This window comes from Phoenix dactylifera, chromosome 16, assembly GCF_051530095.1.
Source record: "Phoenix dactylifera cultivar Ajwa chromosome 16, Ajwa_hap1_PhDact_Kaust_v1.1, whole genome shotgun sequence".
Classification (NCBI taxonomy): Eukaryota; Viridiplantae; Streptophyta; class Magnoliopsida; order Arecales; family Arecaceae; genus Phoenix; species Phoenix dactylifera.
The window spans coordinates 21532671-21548533 of NC_143205.1; the positions used below are offsets into that span (position 1 = coordinate 21532671).

General features: G+C 40.0%; 2 protein-coding genes across 6 annotated transcripts; one reads left to right on the plus strand and one right to left on the minus strand.

The window, feature by feature from the left end:
• The first annotated feature begins 2362 nt into the window (after positions 1-2362).
• On the plus strand, positions 2363-11771 carry LOC148699802 (uncharacterized). Of its 5 annotated transcripts, XR_015974121.2 has the most exons (9): positions 2411-3811; positions 5121-5236; positions 8248-8880; positions 8983-9292; positions 9701-9866; positions 10842-10957; positions 11035-11096; positions 11227-11329; positions 11413-11771. XR_015974121.2 is itself a non-coding variant. In XM_088712724.2 (7 exons), exons 1-7 carry the CDS (start codon positions 2711-2713, stop codon positions 11528-11530), a joined length of 2547 nt encoding a protein of 848 aa, XP_088568850.2. In that variant the 5' UTR covers positions 2363-2710; the 3' UTR covers positions 11531-11771. The 5 variants fall into 5 exon arrangements, 1 of the variants encoding a protein (XP_088568850.2); XR_015974123.2 differs by having other exon boundaries at positions 2387-3811; positions 8983-9308; positions 10842-11096; XR_015974120.2 differs by having other exon boundaries at positions 2408-3811; positions 10842-11096.
• A 1577-nt stretch (positions 11772-13348) lies between these two features.
• LOC108511234 (RING-H2 finger protein ATL57-like) lies at positions 13349-14384 on the minus strand. Its single transcript, XM_017842367.4, has one exon. The coding sequence runs from the start codon at positions 14241-14243 to the stop codon at positions 13491-13493; it is 753 nt and encodes a 250-aa protein (XP_017697856.1). The 5' UTR covers positions 14244-14384; the 3' UTR covers positions 13349-13490.
• Between the last annotated feature and the right edge of the window lie 1479 nt (positions 14385-15863).

The window sequence follows — 15863 nt, forward strand, 5'->3', positions numbered from 1 at the left end:
TTTCTCTCTCTCTCTCTCTCTCTCTCTCTCTCTCTCTCTCTCACACACACACACACACACACACACTATAAACGTTATGTCACCATCACAACCCATAATCACCCATTTGGACCTTTAATCACTTCTTCCCTTGCATTTGAAACAGCCAGTTCAACCCCCTCCAAAGGCATTGACGTAAGAGTAAGAGAACCGCTTGCCCGGCAATTCATTTATTAGCCGTTTGGTGTGAGTTAAACCACCACATATACCAACCTCACCTCCTTCCCTTCCTCCCCAGGTCGAAACGTCTCTCACATTTGGGCCAGTCTGTACCTATCCGGCTTCCCTTTTCCGGCCGCTACACCAAGAAAATCCTCCTCTCACAAAGCCTTTCGACCCCAATCGCACGGCTCCTGGCTCCTCGGCAGCAGAAGAATCCATCTCTGATGGCTCTATGCAACCAAACTGTCACTGCTATTGCATCTAAATCATTAGCCATTCGTGGATTGCAAAATAATGTATTGTTGAATGGACAACTCCAACCCCATTAGAGACCAGAGTAATTTCATAGTATATGGTTGATTAAGATCTATGTTTCCTGCAGCTCAACTCTGATATCTATATTTTTAATAATGCCCATGTTCTTAATTTGTTATAAATCTATCTAAAAAATAAAACTCAGATATATATTCAGTTCCACGTCGATTATTCGTTCGAAAGATGTTGAATACTCATACAGGACTAAAAAATTTCAATACTAGTTTTAAATAATAATAGTTATAATATTTTAAGTGCATCATGCTATTGTAATAAGTTTTTTTGGAAAATGTGTTCTATTTTATATATTAATAATTAAAGTCTAAATAATTATCATTATTTAGCAGTTTTTTATGAGTTAAAGTAAAATAACAATTGCAAGATTTTTAAAACATAATTTTTAATAAACATAGTATATAATTTTTTTTTTCCATCATCTTGTCATAGTCACAAATAGCGAGAGTTATAACTATAATTACCCTACTCAATTAACCTAAGTCTAAGCAAGTTAAAGCGAAAAACCGGCATCACAACAGTTATAACGGCGAATAAAGATTTATTTAATTTTTTCCCATTCCTCAAATACAGCAAATTTTCTTCTCGCAGCTTCGACCCTTCAAGTAAAGGGCAATTTAGTAATTTCATGTAAAATACATAGGAGAGAGGGAAGAAAGAGACAATTCCACGTGGCGGGATGTCACGTCTCATCCAGATGTATGACGTGGACGGCGTGATAAATAGCTCGTGGCATCACCCCCCATACGAATTACCTCCGGAGTTGATATTCCTACCCTGATATTTTTGTGAGATTATCCTCCACCCATTTGACCTTCATAGAAGTAAGGAAATTTCCGTACACGTTCCCCACCGACAACATGTCCTGATGTCGGGACTTTCTGATGCGAGACTCCACCAAATCCTTCCACGTATTTATTTTTCTAATTACCTCCACGTGGACGGCGAGATGCTGATCTTGCCGGTTAGTCTAAAAAATATTTAAAATTTTTCATATTAATCCTTCAAAAAATGATCAGCTCTCTCTCTCAAAAAAAAAAAAAAAAAAATTGCACCAACACTGCTCTACAAATTTAATATTTACATACAGAATTTTCCAATAAGTGGTTTATATATTTGACTGTTTTTCATAAAATACAAACGCGATTGGTTCTTTTCAAAGATGAAAAAAATAATTAAATTCTTTCAAAATTTGCATATTCCATATTTATTCTTTGAGGTTTATAAAAAAATATAAAATGATATTTTCTCCTAATATTTTACTTTAAATTTTGCAAAGCCCATTACTATTTTGACTTGTATTATATATGTATCAACTATTGGGATATCTATATGACTAAGATAAGTAAATACATCTGCTTAAGAATAAATATGATAATGAAAAACTTTTTTGCAAGTATTTTTTAATTATTTATTCATATGTAAGAAAGTTTATTATCTAAATGGAACTTTTTTTGCAAATGCAATTTTTCTTCAAAAAATAATAAATTATATATCATTTAAATTTAAGTATCTTTGATATAAAATTATAATATATTTTTCATAAAGTAAAAAGTGAATAAAGTAGCCGAATTATATTTATGATGAACTATATATATTTTTTTTTGACCGATATAGTTTCTTTTTAATGCATGGGTTTTTGTCTGTGAAAATATTTTTAAGCATATAATTTTAAGTTTTTTTTATGACGTACATATTTTTTTTCAAGAGGGGAATATGGAATATGTCCATGAGAAAGTCAAAAGGTTTTTTTTTAGAAAAGAGAAAAAAAATTCTGAGGGTAACGTGAGCAAAATTCGTGAAAAAGTACTCCGAGCAATGACAAGTGAGAGGAATACGAAGGCAATAAAAAGAAAGAGTGAAAATATCAGTCCCTACCATATCTCTCCTCTTTCCCTCGCTCTTTCTCCCCTCGTCCCCTTCCATTCGGATCGCCGTTGCGTCTCTTCTCCCTTCACTCTCACGAGAAAAACAGCAGCATCAAAGAATTCCGCCTTCCAATAAAAAAAGAAAAAATCCCCTTCTATTTCTATAACACCATCTCCTCCGTTTATTTCCTTCCGATCCCAGGGTTTCGGTCATCAAGAAATCGAACGCCACCATAGGTCTAGGGTTTCGATCGCGGCCATGCCCCTCTTCTAGGGTTTCGATCCGGCGATCGTTCAAGAAGCGCAAAAAAATGACGGACTTCCTGCAGAAGGACGCCGATCTGGAGTTCCGGCGGGGACTGGAGGAGCTGGTCCGCGGACACCTCGACGGCTGCATGACCGCCCTCTCTTCTTCCTGTGGAGGAGAGGAGGAGGACGACACATCCGCCGACGGAGGCCCCGACCAGCTCGCCCGCCGCCGCCGGCGCTCGGATTTGGAGGGAGACGACCTTGCCGAGTCCTCGGCCGCCGCCCGCCGGCACTCCCGGATCCTCAGCCGCTGGGTCGCCCGCCAGGCCGAGGAGATGATCACCACCATCGAGCGGAGGAATCGGGAGTCGGAGCTCATGGCCCTTGCGGGGCTGCACACGGTTTCCATGCTTGATTCGTCATTCCTCCGGGAGTCCCGGCGGTCGCCTTCGTCGGTGGAGCGGCCGGTGGCGGCGCGGGCGTCGTCGATTCTCCAGATGTGGAGGGAGCTCGAGGATATGTCTTCCACCAGGGAACGGAGGAGTGCCTCCGCCACCCCTGCGGCGGGTAACCGGAACCGCGTTGAGAGCCGGGAGCAGGAGCGGGAGCTCCGCGGGAGCTCGGAGGATGCGAGCGAGAGCGACTATAATGGCTACGATCGATGGGCTCATGGAACTGTGGGTTTGCCAGGAAGACCGGGCGAGGAGGAGGAGGATCGGGGGTCTAGCAGGGAGCAGTCGCCTGATCTGGGGGACGGGGAGAGAGCGAGGGTGAGGCAGATCTTTCGTGGGTGGATGACGGAGAATGGGATGGGGGACACAGAGTCGAGAGTCACCCCGCGGAATGAAAGCCCGAGGGCGGAGTGGCTTGGTGAGATTGAAAGGGAGAGAGTGAGGCTGGTGAGGGAGTGGGTGCAGATGGCGAGCCAGCAGAGGGATGCCCGGGCTAGCAGGAGGGTCGAGAGGGAGAGGGAGAGGGATGGATCAGTCACAGATCTTGAGGAAGGGCAGCCGGAGCATGTGAGGAGGGACTTGCTGAGGCCCCGAGGGCGGCAAGCTCGCCTTGAACTGATTATGAGGATGGCGAGGGAGAGACAGAGGGAGCTTCAGAGCTTGTCAGGCCTTCGGACAGTTTCAGATTTTGCTCACCGCAATCGGATACAGGTTAGCAGATGATCTTGTCAAATTTTTTCTTTTATAAAGATTAATTCTATGCTTAATAATATAGCAATCGACCTGAAATCGATACAATGTATGTTTTGTTGGAAAGATTCCATGTGTCCCCAAGGACCTCAACTTTGCATTTTTGTTTGATATAAAGATTAATTCTATGCTTAATAACATAGCAATCGACCTGAAATCGATACAATGTATGTTTTGTTGGAAAGACTCCATGTGTCCCCAAGGACCTCAACTTTGCATTTTTGTTTGATAGACAAATTTTCAGTGCCACAGGTTAGGTAAACCATTGTTATGTATGTTTGAGTGTTCAAGCTCAACATGATGCATACATTTATTCGAGATAAGATGCTAAAAGGGCTTTTATGCAAGAAATATGTACAAATTTATTTTATATGATGTGAAGGAAAGCAATAGTCCATTGTTTATTTCACAAATTCTTGTGATGATCATATGAGCATCAATATGTATAATTTAATGTTTTTGATATGTAAGAGCGAGATAAAAACGTCACAACTATAATAGCAATTTATGTAGAAGCTACTACACTGAATGATTGGCAGAAACCTTGTCTTTTGTAAAATTTGAAATCTGACTTGCTCTATTTACATTGTTGAAGCAACATCGTAGAACCTGCAACATGTTCATGAATTAAGACACCTTGATGTATCTATTCTATTGGTTTAGCCTAATGAACAATGTGATGAATTTTGTCGTTCTTGGTTTCCAAGGGCTGATGCTTTTATTTGGTGCAAAGTTGAGTCAAGTGAATGATACTGGGGATGCATGGCATTTGGAAGTTGGGAACCCAACATTTTTATTAGTTTAGGGATGGGGCCTTCTTTCATGTAGGATATGCCTCTTTGCAAATGTAATGCTTAAAATATTGGAATCATTCTCCAAATTTGGATCAAATTTTCACATTAAATGAAGTGAATCTTTTAAATTTGATGCCTGTCCTCAGATATTTGTGTGTTCCACTGAGGATCTAGATTTGTGTTGACACATCTCCTTGCTCTTTGATATCGTATTAAAGAGATAAATTATTAGACTACTATATTCTGTTTATTTCAGCATTTAATGTTGTCATAGTATGGAATTGTATTAATGTTTACCTCTCTTTTATTTTCCAATGAGAATTACTAGCTTCTCAAAAAAGATATATTAGCGTTTGTTTATGACTAGGGCATTTTCAAAATAAATTTCTTTGCATTTGTTTATTATCATCTTATACATGATGAGGCATTTGTCTTTATGATTATTTTATTGCATTCTAACTATATGCATCTTGCAGTCATTACTCAGAGGTAGATTCTTAAGAAATGGAGGACCTAGTGAGGAGAGGCCACCTTCAGTGGCAGCAAGAGAATTAGGTCAGCTAAGACAACGCCATCCTGTCTCTGGTTTAAGGTAAGCATTTTTTTTTTCTGCTGCAAGTTTATTGGATACCCTGAAGATTGGCTATATGAAAGTCCATTTTTTTATGCTCGATTTTTGTGGGCACAGCTGGGCATATATAAACGAGGATCAGCCAATTGATGTGCTTGGTTATGTGTGTAGGCTAAAGATATTTGTTAACGAGTTGGTTTAGATTTAAGGGTCAAGGCAAACGAGAGTGTGAGACAAGTAGTCCATTTTAAATGACTTCTTGTTAAAATTGAGATGAAACCAATGGGAGGGTGACATATCCCGATGATTTAATGTTTTTTGTTGCATGTTTAAAAATCAAGAGTGTTGATGTTCTGATCTAATAGTCCAACATTAATCATTATCTTTATTCTCATGTTTTTTATAGTCTTTTCAATCAATTGGTTACTTATATTAAAGGTGAGGTTATTTAGTGCAATATGTGCTTGTGATATATATTTAGACAAACTAGATTCTTATATGCTGCTAGGTATATGTCTTTGGTGTACAAAATTTAGTTGTCATCTTTGGATTTTTGTCCATAGATCCAGCACTTTTTGGTTTTGAAAGTCATCAGTCAATATTATGTTTTTGCATATCCAAATGAGAAATCTGACAGGACAATATGAGCAGGTGGGTGGATTGATCAGAAAATGTCCACAGAATTTTCTGACTTAAGGATAAGATTCTAAAAATAATTATTTAAGAAATGGATGCTGGAGATTGCTGTATTTTGTGAGAATGTTTACTATTAGCCCTGCAAATTGCTACAACTTATAGGAAACCTTGCCATTAGATGCCTATGAAAGTTAGAGGACACTGTGGGGTTTATACAGAATAATATATGTTACCATATGAGTCATGTTTGGTATAATGATTACATGATTAACGAATGAGATACATGATCCCCTTGCAAAAAATGATAAGAAGATACCAGCATAATATGTTGTTCATCGGTCGTTACTTCTTTCTTTTGAAATCTTCCTGATCTTGCAAATATCTATGATTCAATCTAATTTCTTTCCAAAAAAGTATGGTGGTCACTCTGCAGAATGATGGAAACCTACCTACATTGCATATTTTAGTGCCCCCCTATAGAGATAGAGTATTATTCCGTTCTTCACTTGTTAAATATATATATAGAGTAGTATGTACACACAATAAAATCAAGATCAATTTTACGGCATATTCTACATGATAGGCTTTTTTGTTATGTGATTCCATTGCACGTAGACAATGAAACATGTAATGTATCTGTAAAACACCCGCATCACTCCCACCTATTTGGTTGACTATAATCCTTTTTCGCATTCATTTCAAGCGAGCATAATCATACAATTCTTCAAAATATTAGAGAAATTCTTGGCATATTTTAAATTTTTTTTCCATGGGCATATAGTACTTTTTTCAAGTAATTGATTAAATAATGAACTATTTGATTATTGAGAAGTAAATCAAGAAATATTTGTGAGTTACAAATTAGTTATGCTATATGCTGCTGCTGGTGGTGTTTTTGCTATTTTATATTGTTGTCTCTTGTATACAATTTTTACATTATATACATATCAATTATTTTACATTCTTCATATCCGTTGAAAGTTAAAAACTTCTTAGCTTTAGTGATCTGAATTCTTTCTGAAATTTGACGGTTTGTCCAGATCGTTTTCCAGATCTCAGATCTTTGCCCCTTGCTGAATTCTTCTAGAATGCCAAACTTGGACAATTCTCATCCAGTTTTTGATACATATCCTCCGTCTTCTTTTCTCCAGCTTTAGGATTAATATAGGCCCTGCCTTATTGAGGCTTCTGTAGGTTTCGTTCAATGTGATTGTGCCATCATGGTTGATTCTTCATCACATTGCTCTATTAGTGCAAGTTAAGCTTCCTTCACGAAACTTATTTATATTTCTAGCCTTCTTTGGTTTCATACTAGCTCAAATCTGTGTGCTTATATGCACAAGCGTCACCAACATACTGACTTAAAATACATTTTAGTGTAATACTACCTTATTGGATATAACCATAACTCTCTTTGTAAGAGGATTACCGAGCACCATTATCTTATTTCATCAGTCCCACTGTAGTATACCGGGCATAGGTGTTAAAACATAGCCACAATAATAGGACTTAAATGCAAATTTCGTGATTTGCACTAATACTTTTTGCTTGTTTATACCATTGAATGTATTGTGATAGTGAGGCAAATGCAATTCTTTAATATAAATTAACAACGTGTAAGATGTAGATATGTTTAGAATTTATTGTTCATTAGCTGAAGATAGAACAAATTTTGCATGGAGATTGGCAGAGTTCAGATTCAGATACATATCCATGTCTTTGATTTGGCTGAAAAAAGAGATAGTTGCAACACACAGGGGGGAAATCAATTTTAACATTTAAATTATGTTTCATTGATGTCTAAAAATACCATAAGATAACATTTATAAGGTGTCAGCTTTTGTATATGACAGTGTATAAGGGAAGCGCTAAATATTAACAATTTATTAATTCATTATGTAAATATTGAAAATGTAATATGCATATCTAACTTGTTGATACATTTGCATGCAGATTCTTTTAGCTGGATGCAAGAGTCTGGGTAACACTAGATGTTACAAATTATCTAGTCTATCCATTTTCTTAGACATGCTAAATTAGATTATCCATGTGATTATTTCATCATCTCCTGAACTCAACCGTCCATAATTCTCATAAAACCCATATCATATTTGTATATGTGGTGTTAATACATGCAGCATCAATTCTTTTATGTTTCACTAGTTCATGTTGTCTCTGTCTGTTGTATACTCTCTCTTTCTCTCTCATTTTGTTGTGGTGATTAATTTCTTTAAAATTGATTTCACGATTGTTGTTCATAAACTGAAACTGGTTTTGAAGAAAACTTCTAACGAACATCATAGTTTTTACCTGTTCGAGTATGTTTGTGAGTTTATTGGATAGAAATCTGTGCAGAACTAGTTCAAGTAATAATTTGAACTATTGCTTGTAAGCAGAGAGGGATTTCGCTTCAGATTAGAGAATATTGTTCGTGGTCAAGCAATCAGTCAATCTGATAATTCCGCTAGTCAAAACGTCAACGTTTCTGGAAATAATCAATCTCAACTAAGCACTGAGGTGGAGCTACCTGATGATAACCATGAACAATCTCAACTTATGAGTGAGAACATTGATATGCATCAATCAGCAGAGACACATGAAACAGCTGGGCTGGAAAACAGTATCCTTAACGAAAATATGGACGTGCAAGAATCGACAAATCAAGTGGAGAATTGGCAGGAAGAAAATGTGGACCATGAGAGAAGAGACTGGCAGCAGTCTACTGAAGGTGGTTACAGTGATTGGCATGAAGAGACTGGAGAAGAATATGATGAGAACTGGCATGAAAATGTAGAACAGGAATGGCTGCATGAAGCACCAGAAGATGAAGATGGAGAAAGCAGTCATCTCCCAGAAGTGCATGAGGAGTGGCATGAGGATGAATCTCATGTTACTGCTGAAAACTGGCATGATGAACATTCAGATCCTCCAAGAGGTCAACGGCCCATTCCCATTAGAAGAGTCAATAGATTCATTCCTCCTGATGACAACAATGTTTACAGTATGGAACTCAGGGAACTCTTAAGCAGGTAGCTGTATATCTGCAACATAAGGGTTTTTTCTTACTATCATTAACAATCACTTCATTTATTTAGTTATTATGAGTTGAAATGGTTATGCTTGTTTTGCAGGAGAAGTGTTTCTAATCTTCTTCGCAGTGGCTTTCGTGATAGTTTAGACCAGTTGATACAATCCTATGTTCAGCGGCAGGGCCATGCTCCACTTGATTGGGATCTGCAAAGAACCTTGGCTAACCCCACTTCACCAGAGGAAGATCAGGACCGGCACAGGGATGATGCAGACCAGGATCTTCAGGATTCTGTTCCCAGGCCGCCTCCTCCTGTGCGACCACCTCCACCTTTCCCACCTAGACAACCACTATGGCACTCAGAACTGCATCATAGTAATTGGACCAGACAGAATATGCATCGTTCAGAAATTGTGCGCCACCTTTCCCGTAATGTTTAAATTTGGCATCTGAAACTCCAGCAGAATTTATTTCTTCCCTTCTCGATTAATAATTTATAAAGCTTGATTTCGTAATATAAGATAAGAAATAATATAATAATTTATACATGTTAAGGATGCCAGAATGGAAATTGGTTTTCTGCTTTTTTGAAGCTGCATCTTGTATAGCTTTCAATGTCTGTCATATTTTTCCTATTTGTTTATTGACCTGTGAATGAATCACTTGCTCTCCTGCCTTAGTAATTAGAACATTGATGCATTTTGGTTTATTAATGCCATGCCTGATGCTGCTGCTGAGGCTGTCATCAGAATCATAGTTCATGTGCCATGAGTGTATTTGTTGTTTTGGCATTTAAAACTGTTGTTATTGTTTTGGTGCAGGAATGGGATATTATTAATGATTTAAGGGCAGACATGGCTAGGCTTCAGCAAGGGATGAGTCACATGCAAAGAATGTTGGAGGCTTGCATGGATATGCAACTAGAATTGCAACGTTCAGTCAGACAGGAAGTTTCTGCAGCTTTGAATCGTTCTGCTGGAGGACAAGGTGAGTAGTAGTTTGTCTTTGATTTTACTATTCACAGTTTTAAGTAATAAAAAAAAATTATGGTTAGGAAGTGGAAATGCTGTAGATATTATTATAGACTATGGTTTCTTTTACCTTTGCATGGCTCTTTTACACTTAAAAGATTTAATACCTCCTGCAAATTCTGTTCCAAGGTCCATAGCATGCATGACGAGTCAATTAATACCTTAAACTCATATTTTCTATTTTGATCTTTAAGTGCTCTTATTTCTCTTAGGCCATATTTGAATGACGGGTCAGCTTATACTTGTAATTGGTGGGAAGGTCTAAATATATGAGATGCAAGGATGAGGAAGTCAGTGGGATGATGGGAGTCCAAGACCCCCACAAGTCAAACATTTTCAGAAAACAGGAAGTCACCTTTCTTAAATGAAATCTGGCATTTTTAAAACATGAGATTGTTGGAGCAGTGGCCTCCACAGATTTTCTCCCCATGTCTATTTTTCCCCTTTCTCTATTGCAACTCCTTATGTACATCAGAAAGGTCTTGTGGATGGCGTGGGCATCCAGTCAGTTCCAAATGCCTATGGCAGATTCTAGAAATGCTTGGCTGATTAAATGCAAGACCAGTCTCAAATCTTCTAGCAAGGCATACAACTTACAAATGAATGTGTTTATCCACTAGTTCACAAGGACAAACTATTTCTTGAAGGTCTACTGCCCTGTAGTCATGCCATTACCAATTTACTCCAAGGCCATAATGATGCTTACTGTCCCAGTGGTGATAAGATGTATCATATTTCCTAGCACGCGATGGACCACATAACTCCATATGAACCTCTCTCTGGTGCCAATAGATATATTTTATCTATAGTTTATAAATCGATTAGAAGCACTATTTCTTTTTTCTAAAATTGTGACTAGATACTTATTTATTCTGCTATTCTATTAAGGCATTATATCATTATTATTGATGAATTAAAGTAACCTCCTCAGGTGTGGGTTAGATTACCTTGAAAGGGCTAGTGGCAGCCCGGATCTTTGCCAGTGTTTCATGGCTGTCTCTGACCTTTCAGTTGAGAGTTGAGACTACTGATACATATGTGCATCAGGTTAAAGCATCTTTTCAAACATACGCATTTCAAAGTTAGTCTTCTGCAGGAAGAACCCTAACTTTCATAATATGTAGCCTCCAAATATGCTCTCAAAAAAAGTGGGGTTGCTCTGGGACCTAGTCTCATGGATTTCCAGGCATGCTTTTTCTTCTTTTTGATCATTGCCACATGCGAAACTTCATGTAGTGCAAGATGAAATGCCTGCTTGACTCTTAAGCCCTCTAGTCCTTACGAGATCAACATGGACTATATTTTGTTCTTTTCAGGGATGAGCCAGGAAATATCTGAGGACGGAGCCAAATGGAGCCAAGTGAGGAAAGGGACCTGCTGTATCTGCTGTGACAGTCATATTGATTCCCTTCTATACAGGTGTATAGCTTTACTTGAGATGCATAACTAGGTTCACATTTACTTTTGTTGTGATGCTCATATATGCTCTTTTGCTGCCTCAGATGTGGTCACATGTGTACTTGTTCAAAATGTGCTAATGAGTTAGTTCGTGGTGGAGGCAAGTGCCCGCTATGCCGTGCACCCATCATCGAGGTGATCCGAGCATATGCTATACTGTAAAATAAAACAAATTTGACAGAACAAAAGGTAATAAGCTGCTGGATCCTCGAGTTTTGTCGGTGGGAACTATTCTAGGGGCACCTGCACCGTGTCTATATAATTGTTCATTTTTTTCATTGCCGCCGTTGTTCTTGATGTTCTTGGAGCATTAACATGTTTCGAGTGGAATGACAAATGGCAGCTTATGTTCATCATTGATGTTACAGATAAATATCTAATGAAATTCTTTCCCTTGTATCTATTTCGTGGAAGATATTGAAAGCCACCTTGTGATGCTCATTCTGAGTGCCCAAGTGTGGGCTAGGAATTATGATTTATCTGACATCGTCAATATTCCAGCCAACTGTAGAGGTACAACCTCCATTCACTATCTATTGTTGCTTTAGTATGTATTCATCAATGATTATTTGATTTCTGATCTCTGGTGATCATTCCTTTATCGTGCTGCAGTAGAGGCCTCATCTTGGGTGCACATGGTTCAGGGTTGGTCCAGGTTCACCTTATCCTTGATCCAAGATGACCCATCTATTTAACAGGTACGAAGTTAGGGTCAGCTTTGTTTGGGTCGGTTGGGTTCCCTCGCCAGACCAATCGATTTGGGATGGGAGTTGAACCGCCATCTGGATCTTAGATTCAGGTAAATTCCTTGTAGATTGGCTTTGTCTAGGCCCAAGTCTTACACAACCACAAAGTGACGACCATCGACGTCCATGGTAACGATCCCGGTGCTCGGTCTTGCAAAGCTTGGCTGGTCTTCTTCCATCTAACTACTACTGTATTGACAGCCTAAGTCCGGTGAATTAGAGACAATTTGGGGGTCCTAAGGTTCCCCCAGTTAGCTGAGCACAAATTGATCTTGGGAATCGTCTGTCCATTGTTGCGGTCTCTTTTACGGCTCCACTGGGAGACTATCATACGCTTTTCGACGTTGACGTGCTCATCCTTTTTTTTATATAAATCCCTCATGTTAAACTTGAGAAAGTGATCGTCGTCCATATCTAGCCGTCCATCCATTGCAAGTGGCTTCCGGTGGCAGCCCCTGTTTCAGATTACAGCGCATGAAGGGGCTGCCCATCGAAGAATCCACTTGGGTAACCTTTCAGTGATTTGGACTGGCAGGTGGGAATGTCCCACCAGGAACGAGGAAGGTGGGACAGGTCACCTTCCTAAGTCAATCGACCCAAAGGAGGAGATAATAATAGGCACATGAACCACCACTAAGTTTATAATGCAAAAATAATCAAGGCAAGAAAAAGGAAGGACAGCAGGATACGAGATTCTAGGAGCAGTACAACCTTTGCGACAAAATATCTTTGGGCACCAGGCGGCTCTTAGTAATGAGAAATTTTAGTTTGGATTATTCGCTGGAACATAAACGCGTTGTTACTTGAAATAGGTTGACTTCACCGAGTTTCGCCCACGGCAGTTCGACTCCTTAGCTCAACAAGCATGGTCCTGGCAAAATCAGAAACAGCAGCAACAGTTGTTCCACTAAGTTTCTACTACTTCTGTGTGAGATATTTTTAGCATCGCTGCTGGGCCCAACCCATGTTCCTAAAAGTCATACAGCAGAAAGCAAGGATTGGTGTTCCCTGTGACGCAATATAATTAAAAAAAAATCAAAAAAAAGAGTGCGATGATATGAACAAGCAATATCCTTGTGACGCAACAGTTGCTGGGAACATAGGAATTCCTTTTTTTTAACGGTAGACCTGTAAGTGGCGAAAGCTTCGTGCATCTCAACTACGGGGCCGATTTCGATAGACTCCAGAAATAATCTGATCGACATCATCCAAAGTAAGCAGCTCGACAAAACAAACCAAATGCTAGCCTGAATGCAGAATTTCCTTGGAAACTTCTGCCTGGGGATATTTACAGAATGAGAAGCCAACTGTTGCATGGGCGTACACTTGTTGAAGATAGATGCCTACCAACACAGACACGTACAGAATCTTCTCTCTCAAAAGCTGCAGGTGCGCCGCAGGAACACCACCCTCTCGCCTTGTACCCACAAACCAGAAGAACTGCTGCTCCTCCCCAACTCCAACACCTTCTCCCCCTCCCCTCCTCTCCCCCTCACCTCCTCTTCCCCTCCCCTCCCTGCCCCCACCTCCACATCCACTCCAAACTCTTCTCCACCATCTCCGACGACCAAATCCAACCTCACCGCTCCTCTCCCAGCACCCGTCGACCCGAACAGCTCGGAGCACCGGCAAATCGGGCACGACCATTTGGACATCAACCATGCATCTATGCATTGGGGGTGGAAGACGTGTCCGCACCCAGGAATCAGCTTCACCTTCTCCTTGTCTTGGAAATCCGCGAGGCAGACCACGCACCCTTCTTTCCCTCCCCCGCCGACGTACGACAGCACCGGCAGCTGCCGCACCGCCGCCGGGTCCAGGCCGCGCGCGGCGGCGGCGGGCCAGGAGCTCCCCCGGAACCGTCGCGGCGGCGAGGTCGCCGGCGGGCGGCGGTGGGGGGCGTCAGCGACGTGGATGCCGGAGAAGAAGCGGCGGGCGACGATGGCGAAGGAGCCGAGGAAGAAGAGCGCGACGAGGATGATAAACGCCGTGAAGGCCATGGAGGACGGGTTGGACTGGAGGAGCGACGGGGCGTCGGCGGCGGTCGCGTTGTGCATGTGCACGCCCGGCTGGAGGAGCGGGCCCGGGGCTTCCCCACTTCGGAGGAGCCTTCGATTGGTGGGTATCATAACTGGGCTACCGTTCTTGTGGGTGGCTCTAATTCTTCTTCGATGGCAGGGGATAAGAGATGAGAGGGAAGGGAAGAAGGGTTTCGGAGAAGGGGAGGAGGAATGGAGGAGGGGTCGAGCAGGGATAAGGGAGAGGTCGGTCGGTAAGATTTGAAGGGGGTGAAAAGAAATAGAGATCGAGATCAGGCCGCCTAATATGTGGGCCCCTCTACAGGATTTATTTTATTGTTTTATTTTTTGCAATTAAGTGTTTCTTGGAATTATTCTCGTGAATCAGTTGGTCACAAATTTTATAATTTATTACCGTTTCTTTTTACAACCATTCTACATAATATGTTTTTTTTTAAGTACATCGGCTTCTCACACCAAAATATATATACAGCTAAAAAAAATCAGAAAAAAAAAGCAACTCAAGTAAAAAATATCCGCCTGATTTATTCAAAAAAAATTCTTCAAATGATGCACCAATTCCAAGTAATATTTGGTGTAGATTATGACGCTATCTGTTATTCTCAGTTAGGCCTTGCTTATTATTGTTGTGGTCCCTTTTGGACTTATTTTAGGATAGAAAAACATCACTTTTTTTATTGTTCAGTGACCTTATATATATATATATCTTTTTATTTTCTTAAACATTTCCAAGAATGGAAGTCACGGTGGTGCAAAGATACCAAAGTTACGGGTTAGAAGCAATTAAACCAAAATAGTACAGGTCAAAATGATGTATAACGGACGTAGACTACATAGAATTGATATTGTTTTGCAGAGGTTATAATAACACCTTCAAATGGCTCCAAGCCTCCGATTTAAATAGTACGGTCGTTAGTATTTTATAATTCTTCGATAGCGTACGTCGTGCGGGTTCCAGAATAACCCTTGGATGAAATCCGGGGGATGGTTTCTGGGAAGGCACCAAAACCACCTTTGGGCCTCATCTTGATTCTTAAATAAGTAATAGATAACAAAATAAATAAAGACACATAGGTGACAGGTACCTTTGACGGGGACATAGGGTTGTGTTGTGGAAATTTTAAATCCACGAATATATGTATATGATCTTCTTGGATGACCACAAGCCAACATCTCTAGCTGCATTTTGATAAAACACTCATCTGAAAGTCTAGAAAGTTTCGCACGCAACCCTGCAATAAAACATTCGGGAGAGATCCTTTGGTCGTATTTTGTAGCCATTCTTTCATCCTTACGTCATCTTTTTTTTTCTTTTCCATCGACTCTATTGGCTGCACTCATTCTATAGCAGTGTGAGCAGCTGTTGTACCAATAATAATAATAATAACAACATTTTAGCTATGAAAAAGACTTCAAACTGAAACCCAGATACCCTGGTAATGAGGTTAGCTGCAAGTCTAACACCTGTAGAAAAATTAAGGTTGGGTTCCTGCCTATTTATCTTGGGATTCAGACTTTAAACTTGAACTATACCTCACTTTTAAAACCAATTCAATGTAAAACTAACTCTTTAACGTACAGCTCGAGTTGTTATGTAATGGACATTGATCCTTGTATAAATTAGAAGAAGATTAGATGCTTGTGTAGCTGATGGAGACTTGGTTGAGGATAAGCGATGAACCAAACATATCTGAAATCGAAAACTATGAT